We start from the raw sequence: 17907 nt of genomic DNA, 5'->3' as shown, positions 1-17907 counted from the left end.
CTGAAGGAAATAATTTGATTTAGGAGCGGGAAAGGCTGACTAGCTCAGTGTGGCGTTGCATCAAAGGCCAAAGAGGACAAGCAATTAGGATACAGACTGCTTTACATGGTAAACATAAGCAGGCACGTTTAGATTGCTTTATTAGATTCCCATCAAGGGAGAGGCTATGGTTTAAACTAATTTTCTAGGTTTAGTTGCTTTATGTATATCAAATATTGCTTTTAGATGAATGCAGTAATGGTGGTGGCGATTGCTGGCGGAGTTATCTCCGTCCTTTAAAATGAACCAGAGTCTCTAGACCCAAACTCTTCAAGGTATCTGGCCGGTTTACTGTTTTCTTTGGCAGCTGCAGAGATAGTAGTGACATATTTGACTAAAGTTCACAGCAGGGCCCTTTTGTAAAGAACTGTAATGGACAGTTTAGATCAATAAACAAGAGATAACAAAAATGAGAAATTAAAGGGAATGGCGCTTTAAAAGACAACAAACTGGTCTGATCACTGTGACTTTGAAATGTGCTTCATTACTGTGTGTGTTCATATACAGAAGGCACAAGCTGGTGTGAAGATGAGAGCAAGGAAGAAGGCCTGGTGGAAAAGATTCCTATTGCAGGTAAAAGAAATGGCCTCAAATGCGGGGTCTGACTTTATTATATAATCAAAACATTGGCGTTTCAGCAGCTTGTGATTCCCCTTAATAGTGAGTAAATTCAGCTACTACATACTGAGCGCAGAGATTAAACACAAGATCATAAAGTCCGCGCTCATGTTAACATAAACCAAGAAGGAAAATAACAGTGCCTGTTTTAATTCCTTGTAATCATGTTATACATTTTAAAACCTTGTGAATATCCTCTGTCATTTTAGCCTTTCAGGTCTTGCTATCAGTGTTACAAAGGTCAGTCTCCATGGGGAAGGATCAGTAATTATATGGCAAACTACAGATGTTTCTGATTTGCCTCTTTTCTTTTCTGTAGCAATTGAATGTGTATCATTAGAATAAGAGCAGGAGAAAAATATCGGAGATGAGAAGCTGGGTTTATGCCTCAGTCACAAAGGCTCTCTGACAATTTAAAAATATTTTGCAATAAGATTTCATCAAGACCTATTAAGATCTCTCTTTTTAGAAGCAATATTATGTTTGTTTAGGAAGAATATCAAAGATAGTGCAGCAGTTTGAGCACAGGAGAGTGTTTACATTAGCATGCCCAATTGTAGTAACCTAAGTGTAGCAGACACGTTCTTTTCTGCAGAAGGGAAAACAGAACTGCATATATAAGCATTACTATGTTTGTGTGCAAGCAATTAGCAGAGAAGTGTAGAAAATTACTTCTTTAAATATCTACTTTGGCTTTTTTAATGGGAAAGGTGTGTGCAAATATATCTGTATATTGCATGTGTTTTCTGGTTTAAAAAAGAAGCAAAAGTAGTTGGTTATACAAAGAAAAATACAACATTTATATCGGGCAATACCTTTAATTAGCCAGCTTAAGGTCGCAAAAGAAACGCAGGCATTCAAGATCTTGAGAGCTCAGTTTATCAGTCAAGGATACAGAAAGTTGCCAAGGAGGCATTGGGTAGAGGAGGAAAAAATAAAGGTAAACTTTAGAAGCTTTGAAACCTGCATGGTCCAAGTCTTAAGATGAACTGTGCGGGAGGCCATGAACATTCAAATTAGGCTCTACCAAGTAATTTAAAACTATGTGAACAACTTCCAGCACTGACTTTCAACAGTTTCTCACCAAAGGTGAAAAAATAATCTTACAGGTATCTGGATCTCAGATGGGAATGTCAGCAGGCATTGCTTTTTCAATTTCTGATGTGTGAATCTGGAAAAGGGTACCATGTATTTTAATGTTCTTGCTAATACACGGGATTCTCGCAGAAGAGAACAACACAGAAATTTAAATGTGTATATTAATGAGGAATGATCTTATTCTGCTAATTTAGGTATATATTACCCCAAGATACATCTGTTGGGGTAATATATTTCTGTTTCTGTTTCTCAGAAACAGTTTTTGTGCAATTACTTAGGATCCTAATTTGGAATGCAATGCGAAGAATTGACTTGGTTTGCCCACAATTATGGATGGCTGCTTAATGTTCTTCTGTCATCACTTACGACCGTGTGCGGTCAGTGATCGAATGCGTTCTTCAGATCAGTAATAACCCGTGCCAGTCATCTTGGGAAAAGACAGCAGCTGAACCCAATGACACACCCAGCAGTAGGTGGAAGAACAGTGATACCAAAAGGAATTTTGGGCATTGACATGAAATCTTTCCCATTCCCACATTTAAGGAGGGGAAATATTTAGCAGACCTCTGCAGAGGAGGTGCGGCAGTGACCTAGTCTCTCTCACCCGTCAGTATTCAAGTAAAATATGAAGCAGTTACATGCAGGAGGTAAGGATTTGATCTGGGTGCCTGCCTTTCCTGCTGACATAGATTTGTCCGTACACAGCGAAGTCTGTTTCCTTCCGGAAGCAGAAGTCCTGTGTTGCACCCAGACTTCTTGAGCTAAGTGGGCTATGAAAGCTCATGCTAGAAAGTGGTACAAGACTCTTCTATTTGCAAAAGCATCTACAGAAAATAAACACTCCCTTTCTCTGCATGGCCTCTCCTAAGGCGATTGTCTAGACCCACTTTGGTGCCAGTGTGTTGGCTTCCACGTGGTGGGAGAATTTCCCCGGTGAATCTGGCATGGAGAGCCCCTCCGCGTCACCAGCCCTTTCCCTCTGGCTTTGGGCAGGCTGTCTGCCTTTTAAAAGTGGGACCAGCTGCCTGGAGAGGTGGGGGGCTCTCCCACGCGGGAGGCATTCAAGGAGACACTGGGCAGCCCTCTGAGTGGGTGGTGTAACATGGTGTCCTGCAGCAGCGGGGGGGTGGACCCGACGGCCTTCATGGCCCCTTCCAGCTCTTCTATGATTCCATGGCAGTCCATGTAGCAGCAGAAATTACAAAGAGGAGATTCGTAGTAGCAACGTCTGTTCCAGTGAGTCTGCTTTGTCACCAGCTGCTGCTGTTTGTCACCCTCCTCCTCCTCCTCCTCCTCCTCACGATCGCTTGATTGATGGGCAAGAAGCCAGTGATGAAGGAGGAACAAGCATCTCCTGCTTCTGCTTCTTGCCACCATGTCTTCTCACCACCATTGGCTGATGGAACCAAGCTGCTGCTGTGGTACGGAAGGGCACCTCAGGAGGTTCCGGTCAGAGCCCCCTGTTGGGCTGCCAGCTCTGAGCATGTAGCCAGGCATTCCAGAAACAGGTGCAAGGAATCCCAGATCACGAGGCACTGAGAATGCATAGAGGGCGACTCCATTCAGCTGCTTGGAGTACGTGGCTTCTGGAGGTGGTGGATTGCACACGGGTTTATTTAAGCATCTCACAGCCAGCAGAGTGAATATTGATTCAATCCGCATGGTACAGTTTGGTTTTGTTCATTTTTGTGGAATGATAAAAGTATTTTGCACCTTCACCATGTTGGCTGTCATTGAAAAGCAGGGAGTGGCAATGTCAGTTAAATCCATTTCAGGGCAGGTTGGCAGCATGACAAAATGTTCAAAAATCAAAGGCTGTGTGTGAATACTTCCACTAGGCATTATATTAATCAATAACACTCCTCCCTCTAATGGAGTTGAATGTGTACTGGCTCTGTATTTATCTATATAAATACCTCAGCGGTATTTCTGTTACAGATCCATAGCTGAATTCTATAAATCAGCTTAAACCCTTCCAGTGGCTTACAATGAGCACCTACACAAAAATATAGAAAATGTATGGATTACTTACAACTTTTTAGTATAACACAGTGTGCTGCGTATTGCAATACTTATTGAAAGAGGCAAATAAATTATGAAATGCAAATAAATGGACAAGAGAGAAAAATTAACAGAACTCTCTGTGGGAATTTCTGGGCAAGATTTATGAATTGAAGGCAGAGGGACTGGCGTCGATTTGTTTCCCTTTGCTAACAGCTCAGTGTAGCTCTCTCCTTCATCCCGATTTCCATGAGAGACTGCTAGGCTGGATAAAAATAAGTTTGCCAGCATTCTCGCCTCTGACGTAGTCCGGAGAACCATAGAACTCTTCAGAATCCCGGGACCTCGCTCTTTGGCCTTGGTGCACTGCCTGGCCTTCCTCTTGGCTGGGGCAGAAATGAGAACAGCAGGAAACGGCTCTCAGAGAGGGGGAAAGCGAGGAGGCAGGGGCTGCCTAGCTAGGCCCATTCCTGGGAATGGGCTGCCTCCTTGCTTTCGTCTCCCTGGTGCTTGATTCAGAGGCATGTGTGCATTTAGCAGTGGGGCCACTGGGCTGTGCCCGAAATTTGCAGTCAGGGACTGTCTTGCTGTATGGATTGCAGGCCTCTGTTGGAGCTCTTTTGGCCGAAGCGGGGGTTCAGATATTATCAGTCAGTAAATGTAAATGGACGTGAAGCCCTTTCTACCCTGGAGTCTTTAGCATTGCTCAGGCATGGATCTTCCGGGATTCCACTTCAGTAAAGCTGTGATTCCAAACTGTGCTCAAGTTAGTACTGTGTTTCCCATAAGAAGCATAATCGTAAGCATATCTGCTCGGAAGGAAGTCCCATTCCTTTCCAGAAAGGATGCTCGGAAGCAAAGCTTTTAGCTGGCAATGGTCTCTCCACTTGTTGCAGTCGATGCAGCTTGTGCTACTTCCAGCTGCTTGCACTCCTCCATTAGCTATTTTGCTCATTCGTAGTTTTATTTGTTAGTGCAACTGCATCTTACAAATTAGCAATTTCCCCTTCCTGCGCTTGCACTTGAGCACAGAATCATCAGCAGCCGCTTGCCAGTGCTTTGCCAACCCTCGGTGGACGAGGCGAGTCCAAACTTTCTTTGTAAGGAAATTGCCGCAAACCAGCTCTTCAAAAGATGGGAAGGAATTGCTGTTTTACATCAGTTTAACCACGATTATTGTTTAGATTCTCCAGAAGAACTAACTGCCATTAACTCCAGAGTACAGGCTAATGCTGGCTTGAGTAATAGCAACCCAGAAGTACCTTTCGGCCTTTGAGTGCTGAGTATTTTTTGTGTTCCATGGGGAATGTTACTAATACAAGATAGAAAACAGAGAACATACTGTTTTAAAGTGCATGGACATGCTAACGGAGGCTAGATTGCTTCTGAATTACAGTTGCTGGACTTGCAAGGAATAATTTAAGTGTTCTATGAAAATAGACTTTTGAAGGAATACTTGGATTTCAGTGGATCTGAAGTAGCAGGAATTGATAAACGAATGGTGTGCTTAAGTTTGATATATTGTCATTTCTCCCTTTGTGAGATTAGATCTTTCCCGCAGTATTGAAAAGGGATAAAAGGATAATTTTCAGTTAACCAGACAGTAGAGAACTCATTTTTAAAAAATCTTCGTTTCGTAGCTAGATGATAAGAATTTTAAACTGGGGAATCTAAACCCGTATTTAACAACAGGAAAATGTACTCAGAGATTGGTAGTATCAATAGCTTCATTGTAATAGTACCCTGTTCTGGGGTACTGGGTTTGCCCATCTGACGGGGCACCTGTCTCATAATGAACCTGTTTGTATAGGAAGATCTACACAGGAGTTCCTTCTGAGGGCGCTTTGCTTAGGGTTTTTTTTTTTTTGGTGGGGGGTACTTTTTGGGCACACATGACAGCATTTCTCCAGTGCTGCTCCCATAACTGCAAAACATACCTCCTCAGCAAATAGGATTGCTTCCCCCATGTGCCTGGATTTTAGAAAGTGTGTGAAGACACATCTCTTCAACTTAGCTCTCATGGTGTATTTTATATATGTATTAATCTCATTTCAATAACACTCCATAGTTTATGCTCTCTGGGTCACATGCTGCCTTCAAGCCCAGTTAGCTAGCAAGGTGGCATAAAATCTTAATATATAATTTTAAAAAGAAAACATATGTACCATGGGTGTCATATTCCATTTGATTATTTTCCAGTAAGGGGGCTTGAGCTTTCTTACAATGTAAGCTTGCTATTTCTATTGCATTTACAGGGATGGCCCCTCCCCTCCCCTCCCCTCCTTCCCTATTTAAAATCAGTATGGTTAGGATGATCCCAATAGAGTGGATTTTTTTTTCATTTTTAAATGCATCCTCATTGGCAAAATCTCAGTTCAGATCAGCCCTTGATTAGGAATACAGAGCTGGGAGATGGTTAACGCTGAGAGCAAGGGAATATTAGTCAGTGCTTGATCAAACGTGTTGAGTGTAAGTGCTGCTCCTTGCAGTGTGGAGAGCTTTAAAATTGAGTTAGTTTGTCTTAAACTGCCCCAAGATTTGTCCTGCTTGCAGGATATTTGGTCAAAGTCTGTAGCATTATGGAAGACCTTCAAGGTTTTGGGGTAGTAACCGGAATTGGGTGCCATGTTTCTGGTAGCGAAGCAGGAATTTTAAGGGAGAGCCTTTCCATGTGTCCTTTATATCATTTTACGAAGTCAAGGAGCTTGCATCCACTTCAGCTGCAGCACCATCTAGTGTCCGAAATTCAGGTTTTCCCATTTCGGAGTGGAATGTACATATCTTTCCATGTGACAAGTAGATTTTGAGGTGGACATGGCAGGGTTCCAGGAAAGGAAGGAGGTTTGCTGTTTGCCGAAAGGTTGCTGCTTCAGTTTTGGCCACGTTTTGCATGCTGGTTCCTGTAGATGAATTCAATGTTCAGACTAAGGCTAGCACTTTCTTTGGGTATCCTGTGGCTGGAAGACGCCTAGGCTTTGCAAAGGGGAACCAGTTGGTGCCTGATCTCAGGGGCCAGTACATAATTAAGAATCAAAAGAAGCTTTTAGAAGACAATGTCATAAATAAACGATTTACTTTTGCCATTGTCTTTCACCTACTCCTGTCATTTTGTTTGCTTGCTTTCTGATTCTGTACTTGAAACAAGCATCCAAGAAGCAATACACAAATAACAATTAAAATCTAAAAACAGGGGATCTAAAAACTAAAAGCCTCGGCAAGACAGGTGCTGTCAGAGGAAGGAGTATCCACATTAACTCTCAGAAAGCACATGTCGCCAGTCATCCTCTCCGTGGATTTGTCATGGTCTGGGAAAAAGGTGGAAGCAGCAGTGGGAAAACATGGGAGACTTAGAGTGGATGAATGAACCTATAACTTGGCAGCATTTGCATGTGGTTGGTTAAAATGGGAGCTTTGGCTACTGGGTGGAGTAAAAAATAAATAAATGGAGTGAAGTGGTTAACATGGAATGGCGTGACAGTGAGCCTGGTACTCTGCCCTTTCCCATCTCTTCAGTCTGTGCTTTTCCTGGGTGATCAACCGCGTCTTGGGCATGAGGAATCTGCCAGCGCGTGGCAACGTATTGGTCCTTGCCCCACAAAAAGCGCAAGCATCCCCTGGAGACAATCTGCATAGGCTTCCCTCCCCACTGTGAGCATTTCAGATTTGCTGCCTCCCCCACCCACCCCACAGTTCAATAATTTTTGGGAGGTAAGGGATCACCAGAGCCTGCTGTCGAATCCTCCTGACAGCCGCCAGCCGCCGTAGCCTAGCGTTCTTCTTAAAATGTGCGTAATGTAGCCTGCAGTTTTTAAAAGAACCGTTCCAGAATAACCTGAAAGGCACAACTGCAATCTTTCACAGGGGGTTCAAGCCTTGTTGGGGAGACGTCCAGCGCCGTTCCCTTGCAGCCCGCAGCCACCTGGACGCTCCCCCTGCCAGGACTCCAAATTCATTCCCCCTACCTTGGGTTCCTCTTGACAACTTGGCAAGCTGTCAGGAGAGGTGCCTTTTGCTGAGAAGGATTTTTGGAGAGGATTTACTCATGCCCCCCCCCCCTTTAGTTCCCATCTGGGTCTCTTTTGTTCAGAAAAGGGGTTTGGGGGAGATTTACACCCATTTGCAAAGAGGTGATTAAATAAACAAGGGCATTTAACTAGCCGTGCCCTTCAATTATCTCCAACCTCCATTGGCAGCTACAAAAGAATTATGGTCTCGGTTGAATAGTGAGATGACTAGATAGGAAAGAAAGCAAAACTCCTACTTGTTGAATCCAAGTCAGGATTTCCATCCGTGTCAAATTTCCCACAGGTGAAATGCTAGGCAGCATCGGCAGACATTTGCAGGCACCGGCAGACATTTGCAGGCACCGTGAGAGGATGTGCTCCAAGGAACAAATAACGACAGCATTAGAGCTTGCAACTTGCAGGGGCGAGTACAAAGAGCTCGCTGGCTCTGCCCTGCAGGAAGCTTCGCTTTGGGGGAGAGATGCTGCCCCATCTGGGTGAACCTTTCCATTCCTCCCCAACCCTGAAAACTTTGGAAGCAAGGCAGGGGCTGCCGTTGGGAAGGCTTTGCTTTGGGCAAAAGAGGCCTAACCCAGTTGCCATTGCGGAGTTCCTTTTGACAACGGTCTCCGTTTGGCACTGAAATGTTATGCTGTCTTGCTACATGTTATGAATTGTTTCTGCCCAGTGAGTTTCCACTGTCGGGCAGTACTGAAATGGAATAGAGGGAATAGAAACTCTCCTTTGTGGGATTTCCTTCTGTGATTGTAATTACATGGAGCTGAAGCCCTAGAGAAGTCTCAGGCAGGACTTCTGTTTGCCAAGCTACTACAGGCGGGCATTGCTGTGTTTCGGGTCCCACCCTCTGGGTTCCACTTGTCACCATTTCAGAGTCATGTCCATCTGGAGAGGTAACAGAAGGCATCGAGGGGCAGCCCCACCTCCCTGCAAAGGTCAAGATGGGCTTTGACTCCACTAATGAGATTTAGGGAGGCAGTCTCTGCAGGAATAACCTGAAAAGGTGTAACCAGGAAGTTCTGCTTTCAGGTCCATTCACATGAATGGCAGTTAGGCAAGCGTGTTGTTGCATCTTATCCTGAACTTCAGGAGAGCCCGTGTGGTGCGGTGGTGAAGAGCATGGGACTGGGACTCAGACGATCCGGGTTCTAGTCCCTGCTTGGCCATGGAGCCAACCAGGTGACTTTGCGCCAGTCACAGACTCTCAGCCCAACCGACCTCACAGGGTGGTTGTTGTGGGGATAAGATGGAGGAAAATGATGTAAGCTGCCTTGAGCCCTTTGTAGGAAAAAGGCAGGATATAAATCGAAAAATAAATAAATGAACAAACTTCGCTAGCTCATGTATCTCCGTGGGCTGCCCCATTTCCAGCTCCCAACACTGCACCATTCAGCTGTGCCATATTTAGGGTTGCTTGATGACTGTCTGGAAGACTAAACTGGTGTGTGGTGTGGCTGTCCCCTCGCACAGGTAGCTCACCAAAAGCACATTCAACGCATTTCATTTGGGTGCACTGTTTTCTTGCTTTCCTTCTTTTTCCTGCTGCACAATCCCGTATATCTTTTCTCAGAAGAAAGTTCCACTTTATTTGATGGGGCTTTATTACTGATGCATTAAGGATGGCAGCCTTAAATTGCACTTTTTTATTTTTTTGGTTTCTGGGTTTTGGTTTCTGGTTTCTGATGGTTTTCGGTTCTGATGATTTTTGAAGATTTTTGAAAATTGTTGATGATTTTTTAATTTTAATTTTCATTTTGATAAACCACCCCATTCCCATTGTTTCTGGGCCGTTTACAAGAGCAACAGCCATTTGGATTTAGACTAAAAACAAGCATATTAAATAAAACTAATTTGGGAAGGCCTGTTGGAAGAGGGTAGCCATCTGGAATATCTGATATATCTCCCCCAGCTGGCCCTTCCAAAGTTTGGTTCTGTTAAGACTTGGGAAAAGGCGGGGTGACTATGGCGGAAAACACATGAAGCCGCTTTATCCCAATTTAGCATGGCGCTGGTTGCCCTGGCTGTGATTCTCCAAGGGTTTGGCCTTGAACCCTTTCCCACCCCCCTGCTGTCTCTGCCATGAACGCCTCCCTCTGCCACCGAGGGGTGTCCCCACACCAGAGCGAGGTGATTTCTGCCCCTAGTAAGAGGGTTGCTACCGGTGTTTCTGCAAGCACCCATCATTAGGAAAGGGTGTCTCAATCCATTTCAAACGTGAAAAGTTCGTTGCGGCAGCCCGTCACCCCAGAGTTAAGCCCTTTTTTGCCATCTGGAAGTATATCTGAAGAGACCGTGCCTGCTAGACGGCCGGCGCAAATCACAGAAGTGCAGGGGAAGTCTGGATGAGGCCCAGGAATTGCCGACAATGGTCATCCATTGAATACACCAGAGCGAGCACTGCCGTACCATAGCGAGGGGCAGAAAGCAAAATATACCGAAGAAACTGCCCGAACAGCATGGTTTGCCAGGTGTTTTTATCACCATTCCAGCAGGTTTCTATCAGTAGTTAGCTGGGTATCAAAACCAGGAATGTCCTATGTTGTGTTTTTGGAACTGAACTGATGAGGATTTTTAAAATCTATCATGGAAAGATAAAAGATTGCCAGAGTTCTCCCAAAACTTCACCCTTCCTTTCTGCAAGCTGCTATCCTGCTATCCTGTGAGAGTCTCACTGGATAGTCAAAATATTTTTAGTAGTAGACTGGTTTATAGGGTGATTGTACTCTGTTTATTCAAAATATATAATATGAGTTATGTTTTAAACTGCTCTCGATACAGTCTCTTGTATTACTGGCCTCTTTCGCTCAGAGCTTACTGTGTGATTGCTCTCAATTTGATTTGGCCGATTAATAAATTAATGTGTTTGGGGTTTATCCTGCTTATAGGTTTGAATATTGACAGCAGTGGTCTGAAGGAACAGAAAAGCTACACAAGCAGTTCAGAACCTAGTTTTTCATCTCTGGAAAGAAGCAGCCCTTTGTCAAGGTAAAGTCATTAAAGCATTTTATTTCTGAATAGTTCCAGCCGAGTGAAAATGCCTATGGAAAGTTAATGGGGCTCTGGCAACAATATTTGGACGTGAGGGTTATAGTTCAATTTTGTGTTTCTCCAACGCAAGTCAGAATTTTGTACACCTTAAAAAATATTTGCACTAAAGGCAGGTATTGTTTTGCAGCTGTTGTTTTCTCATTTTGAGATTCAATTGACATCCCAGTGAACCTCAAATTAGCGTGTACAGCTGCTCTCAGTAGGACTACTTAGAGACCACACAATGGAAGTTGTCAAGAAAAGGGCAGGCGTAAAACATAAAGTCTTGAAGAAATAAAGTGGTGTGTTATCTTCTGGACGTAGTTGAGATGTAAATAAGCTTCACTCAATACCTATTTCTGTATCCTCTAAAAGAAGTATTTGATACTAGATTATTTGTTACTACTTTTGTATTTTCAAATTGAGAGCATTTAATTAATGTCCTCGCTTTTTCCTAAAGAGCTGCCATTTATCTTCTTTCAGTTCTTTGAGTAATGTTTTGTTACACTATTTTTTTCCCCCTGCTAGCAGCATGAATCAAATTACTAGCAATCAAGCGGTAATAGCAAATGAAGCATAGTAAACAATCGAGGAATTTTAGATTGGCTTCAGATTGTTACATAATAATTGTTAATGCATTTTCATAGCTTGGTTCCACTTGCATTGCTGCTTCTTAGAAATTCTCATTTATGATGTCTGATACATTCCTTGTTCGCACAGTTCTAGTGTCTTTCATGTGTCATAAAATTTTTCATGTTCTGGATGGTATGTTTTATATTTTAAGATTTTTAAAACATCTGATTTTTGACAACTGATTTTTGAGTAGGACTTGGAACAAAGCTAACTGGCTAATATAATATTTTATTAATGCTAATACTAATATTAATAATATATTTATGCATTTCTGCAGTGTGGTATAATTTATATCTATGTTTCAGGAGGTGGGTTTGAAATATTTTTTAACATTTGTAGTTAAAATCTCCTTTTCAAAAATATTTTTACAAAGAATGAGAATCTGGAAAAGCAATACTGTCTAGTACCCACAAATTCAGAACAGCCCTTTATCCATTACTTTGTGTATAAAAAGGACACAGATATTTTGAAAAAGGAATATTTGAGGAGTGTAGTTTGCATCATAATACGAAACAGCCATTTTAGCAATTCTCCTACAGTGCAAATCCTGCGACTTCTAAAATGCCATATGCATTTTGGGGAGCACCTACTGCAGCATGGCATTTTGTGTCCTTAGTCTCAGGAGAAAATAGGAATTATTCGCTATTTTTAAGAGAATGGTGTGCATTTAAGTTTCCTCAGTAACTGGGGAATAATCTGGCTGTTTAAACCGAATTGCTTTGTAACACTTGCTGCTTTGCACTTGACATCTACCTTAGAAAGATGTTTACAAACACGACGGAGCCAGGTAAAATAGGAAGGAATTGGAAATGAGCGAGGTGCTTATTTGCAGTTGGGACACAGTGAAATTTCTTGCAGGCTGATGTCTGAGGGATTCCACTTACTGTCGCTTCTTGCGCTTTATTGCTTTTACAAGTGGACTTGAAACCCAGCACTTGAAAATAAACATAACCGTCTAGTACCACTGTGGTACTTTTAATTTTTTCCTGCTTCGCACTGTTTAGTCACTGAGCTGATGAGTGACCTCGAAAAATACTCTGATGGACCTAAATAAAAAAATGGCTTCCTACAGACAATAATTACGATGTGCTAGTTAAGCCCAAACTACAGCTGAGGGATTTTACTTTAAAGCAGAGGCTTGGGCGCAAAAATGCATTTATAGCTCTTTGTCTGGGCACCTCATTATGCGTGGGCCTGATTCATTAAGTAATTGGTTTGCAGTTGTTTACACGAGTATTAAGGCTTTCTATTCAGCAGTCTTTGAGAGATACATTGTGCAAATGTTGCATGTTATGAATGCAGAATGAGGGGCAGTGGACGCGTCCCCATTGGCTGAACACTGCACTCTGTTGAAAAGCTAGAGAAAGAGATTGGGTCCTGCTTTGCATAGCAATGACTTTCTTAATAAGCTTTACAGATTAATACACACAAACTATAAAAGATGCAAAGAGATACTCTTAGCACATTTATCCATGCTCATTTCACTATTATGGCACTGGAGATGGGAAGAATCGAGTGCTTTCATATTCTTTTTTTTTTTGCCAGTGCAACTTCAGTGCATGAGACTTAATAGAATCCAATGTTTATTGTATTATAAATCAAGGGGGAAGTAGGCAGACCTGCAACAGTTTATTATTAAAGATTCTTTCAATGTAAATCTTTTTTCACTATTGTGTGTGCTACAGCAAAATCATTTTGTGGTTGAGTGGGAATGAAAGGCGTAATGTACGAAGGAGTGAGTCTTAATAGGAAGCTGCGCTCTGATTGAAGGCCACTTGTTCCCTTTTGTTTGGAGGTGCATGCCAAAGCTTCCTCTCCTCCGGCAAATATTACCCTGTTGTGCCTCCGCTTAGAATCATTTTCTCGCAAGATTTTTCCAGGGGTGATGGCGGCATGTTTAAGCGGGGACGTGGGCTTCTTGATTTGAGGATTAAACTATATCGTCAAAGGGAACAAATTGTGTTGCAACTGATGAAATTATTTGGAGGAAAGGGTATCATTAGCTATGTCGTAATCGCCAAACCGGCGGTCGCAGCGCAATGTGTGTGGCATTTCGTAATTCTGTAGCCCTCCAGTCAGCCAGTGGAGGTCAGCAACATTCTGTGGTTGCCGTTTGGGGCGCCATGTAAGATCTTGTCCTTCGTTTCCTCTGCTTTGCAGCCTAGGACAGTTTAAGTTAAATTGGAGAGCAACAGGACGGAATATTCCTCTGGTCAAGTAATTTGCACTGGTTTTGCATTGTTCGGTTTTCACATTTACCCCCTCAAGCAGAAGCTTATACTAAAAAGGCTTCGCTCACATGAGTGAATTACATGGGCGACGGTTATTTGCGTCGATGGCTTCAAATTGCAATGTAAAGTGAGGGTGGGGAAGCTGGAGCCCTCGAGAAACTTTGGGCTATGCTCTGATCAACCCTTAGCCAATTGTCAAGGCGTATGAGAGCTGTAATCCAAAAAACTGGATGGCAGCAGCTCCCTTGCCCCTGGTTTAAGGCACCTCTGAAGAGGATGTGTTCTTGCTAAGGGTCTTCACTCATGGGCTGCAGAGACCCGCAATGGCCATTGGGGGTCACTGTTTCTTCGCTTAATTGCCACAGCATTAACGCGAAGTCTATTCCCAAAGCAAATTCATTTACAGTTACGTAATGAAGCAAATTATTTAATTTGACTCATGGCCTTTATTCCTTTGTTTCCTATATTAATTGTTAGGACAAAGCACAGGAAGCAGACTTATCTGTGCAGGTAAATAGCACAAAGCTAACGGATGTGACTACTGAAAATCAGGGGGGTTGGGTATTATATCAGATTCCCAGCTACGGAAATAATAGGCATATTTTCCTAAGAAATTTCTAAGAGGTGGGGGGTGGAGGGAGACTCACCTTGCTGAAGGTGCATACATGTTTTGTGGTTGCATAGGTGTGCAGAGAGGTAGCCAGGCGGGGGATACAGAGAAGGAAGTTGGCATGAGGTGAAGAAAAGATGGGAAGGAGGTTATGGTGTTGTTTGTTTTAGACCAGTAGCTACTTATTTTTATCCATTCCATTTTTATACCACTCTGTAGCTGAAGTTCTCTGTGGTTAAACTGGAAGAAAGGATTGCAGCTCGCTAACAAACCAAATTCCAGCATTTATGCTAAGAAAGTAGATCAGGTCGAATAAAAAATTTCATGTAAAACAGCTTGACAACCACTGTGGGTTGTCATGGTGCATTGTTGCTTGTTGGTTCAAACCAGACCGCTTCTTGGAGGGCGGCATCTCTTTTGGCACCCAAACGCCCTGTGAATCCATGGCTTATTCTAGGGGTTGTCTGATGGGTGGTGGGTTGTGTTGGTGTGCAGACCCTGGGTGGGTTGCAGGGATCAGCCAGCGAGCCACTTGGGAGACTAGGACCCCCCGCCCCCCCGGGTTTCATGCTCTTAACTCTTGCCTGGCGGGGTCAGCCGCTTGAGTGATGGCCCAAGCAGCAGCGGTCAATGGTTCACCATCATTATTTTTCACCCCCAGAAAAATGTGCAGATGTGTTGATTTGCTCTTAGTTTTTGGTGTGATGTATTCAGTTGCAGTTCATACTGCTCAATTGGTAGTTCATACTACTGAGCAAACCTGCAGGGGATGTGCCTGCGTCTCTTCTAAGTCAAGACATCCTCCTACCTGGAAGTCCACCTTGCATCACTCAAGCTTATGCTTTACCTAGTCGGTCTGCAGCTAGTTGGCTCCCCGATTTCCTTCTGCTCTCAGGATTTCCACGGAAACAGTAGGGCTTTGTGTACGGGGGAGGAAGAGAGAACACTCCTAACACTGCCTGGTGCGGAAAGGGACTTGGCATCTGGAGCCAGTTGGAGAGCGAATGGATGACCAACACTTCATGGAGGTAGGTAGAAAGCAGACAGTGGGACTGCTGCCTCATTTCACCACCCAAAAGGAGATGCGGGGTACAAATCTGCAGCTGGAAGAGGCTCCTTCCCCATCCTGTCCCACAGAAAATGCCCACGCAGAAGCAAGGAGGTGTCCCCGAGATGCATTTTCATCTTGTGCTTGGCTGAGCGTACCAGCTCTCAGTGCTCGCTTGCGGGGTTAGCTGACTTTGCTCCATATGGATGACATCATTTTATCAGACACCCCCCCCAGCTCATGCATATTCATCCAGTGGAGTTGTAATTGAGTACTTCATTGGACATCCTTGCATCAATTAATTTCCATGAGATCCACAGTTACAATTCCTATGATGAGAGCTGCTGATTATTATGATTGGCATGATTCTTAGCTCACGCTTCGAAAGAGTCTAGTTCAGCCAAAATATTGGAAGAAGACAGGAATGTTTAATACTAGCAGAATAACTTGCTAACATAGTACCTCTCGCTGCCCTACAGTTGGGACTGATGACTGGTATTTAATAACAGACAACTTAACTTTAAAGGATGGAAGGTGCAATCCTGCACCCACCTGCTTGAACTCAGTGGGAGTTCTTTGTGGAGATGAATAGAATTGCGCTCTGACTACCTTTCGTCCCAGATTTCTGTTCCTTTTATTGCTTACAAATAGCAAAATTTCTGCAAACTTGTCCAGATAGTTTGCCGCAGGAAGCACAAGTACCTATTCAACATGCACTGAAACCAGTCCGGTCTTTGACAAGTGTCCTGTATGGTAACACACATTCTCAAACCCCCGTTCACCATTGTGGCATATCCTTTTGCTATGCCATTACGTATGCACTTACTTGTGAGGTAAGAACTGGCCATTAGAAATATGCATTTGCATAACTGGAAAGGTTCGTGTTGGATTTGCATGGAGTTATTCTCCCCAAGTCTGTAAGGAACAGGCAAAATTCACCAGCGTCAGTCAGTCTGTCGCACTGCATTGAGTTTGCCCCATCAGAGCTGCGGTATCTCCCAGCTCTAGCTTCATGCAGTAGGACCAGAGGGCCCGTTTCACAATCTAGGCCAGAAGAGACGCCAAGCCATAGTTGGTACTGACCTTGTGGAGATGCAAGCACAGTGAAAACCGGAGGGAAGCAAAGGAGAAGGGCAAAAGAGGAACGATGCTAGCAATGAAGAAGCAAGGAGAGGGGGAATCTAAGAGGGGGAAGAGATTCAGGGATGGGCTGTTCTAGACCTTGAGGACCAGCTCCAGGTAGGACTGGCTTAGTCTAATTGGACCAGAGGAATGTTTTGGAAATGGAAATCATAGGAATGGTTGGAGAGATGAGACACCCACAGAGAGGAAGGTCTGTCTGCTTGCCTGGCATATCAACCTGCAGCAGCTTCAGACTTAGCTTTCCTCTTGAAAGAACTTCAGGGCCTGTCATGGACCCATTAGAAGACTCCAAGAAGTTGTGGGGGTTAGAGGTACCAGTGGAAGACTGTAGGAGCTTACGGAGGCTTCTGGCCTATTTCCCCACTGGATGTGGAGGCAAGGTTTGAGTCTGGTGGATGAGTAGCTGAAGATACAACAAAAGGTCAACCAAGCCAGAGTCAATGGGGACCAAGCCGATGGCTGGTCAGGTTCCAGAAGCTGCTGAAAGCTTCTCCTTGTCTTTGTACTTGGAGCTGACAGAGGCCCACCCAAGCCCCTGCTGCAGGTGCTTGGCCTAATGGAAGAGAGTCCTCTTTGGGATGAGAGCCATTCATGAGGAGGCCCCTTCCTCCCGGGTGGACCCCTACTGCAGCCCGACACTTGAAGTTCTCTACATTTGACCTTCCTCCCTGGCACCTGGTGGGTGCTCAGAGGTAGAGCCCTCCTCTTCCCAAGTTTTCAAGACCATAGCAGGCTCTTCCATAGGGTCAGGAAGATACCATGGCATGGGGCTCAGCCCTTGGAGCCTCCAACTCTTCTTCCTTCTGGACTTGTCCAATGGGAACATGACAGGATGCACCCTCAGCCAAGTAAGGTTGCTTTCAACAAGAACCTACCTGTTGAAGAGGAGCGAATAAGGGGAAGACTAAGTTCTAGTGATCTGTGGTGAGCGGCCTACCTCAGGGAGAAACATGAGCTTCATACTCCCAAAGACCAACCAATCAATAATAGCGGATGGGCCAGGGAGTGGCTTCCATCTCAGGACCCAAAGGGAGGAGTCACAGAACTCTTTGCCCCATGGACACGGACTTGCTTCCGTGGATGCAACTGGAGAGCATTGCTCAATAAATAAAGAAATACTTTTCTGGTGGTTTCTTTCTGCCCAGGTGTGATGGGACAGGATGGAATCAGGGAGAGCAGATGCAAAATATCCTTGCCAGGAGACCTCTCAGCAAAATCACTTTGTGGATCCATGGATTGGTTTAAAAAGTAAAAGACTCCTCATTGGAAAACCCCTCAGCTGTGCAAGCAGTCTGCACATTGTTCGTGTCTGCAACAGAGACCTGAACAGCTCGGAGGCATTGCAGTTTTCCTATATATAGTGATTTCTAATAATATTGTACAGCCATTTGCCTTAGTTCATCTTCACTAGAAAGTATAATACTTGCAATGCTGTGA

At 44.0% G+C, this 17907-nt stretch overlaps 1 protein-coding gene across 1 annotated transcript in view; it reads left to right on the top strand.

Annotated features, from left to right (window-relative positions):
* The window catches only part of KIZ (kizuna centrosomal protein), a 56647-nt gene that overhangs the window by 31902 nt on the left and 6838 nt on the right, over window positions 1-17907 (top strand). The window contains exons 11-12 of the mRNA XM_044442794.1: window positions 547-612; window positions 10664-10763. Of these exons, the coding sequence (XP_044298729.1) occupies window positions 547-612; window positions 10664-10763 (166 nt within the window). The remainder of the gene's footprint in view (window positions 1-546; window positions 613-10663; window positions 10764-17907) is intronic.

This window comes from Varanus komodoensis, unplaced genomic scaffold (assembly GCF_004798865.1).
Source record: "Varanus komodoensis strain SLA01 unplaced genomic scaffold, ASM479886v1 scaffold40, whole genome shotgun sequence".
Taxonomy (NCBI): Eukaryota; Metazoa; Chordata; class Lepidosauria; order Squamata; family Varanidae; genus Varanus; species Varanus komodoensis.
Note: the sequence above shows the minus strand (reverse complement) of the source record. Positions and strands in the feature narration are given on the sequence as shown.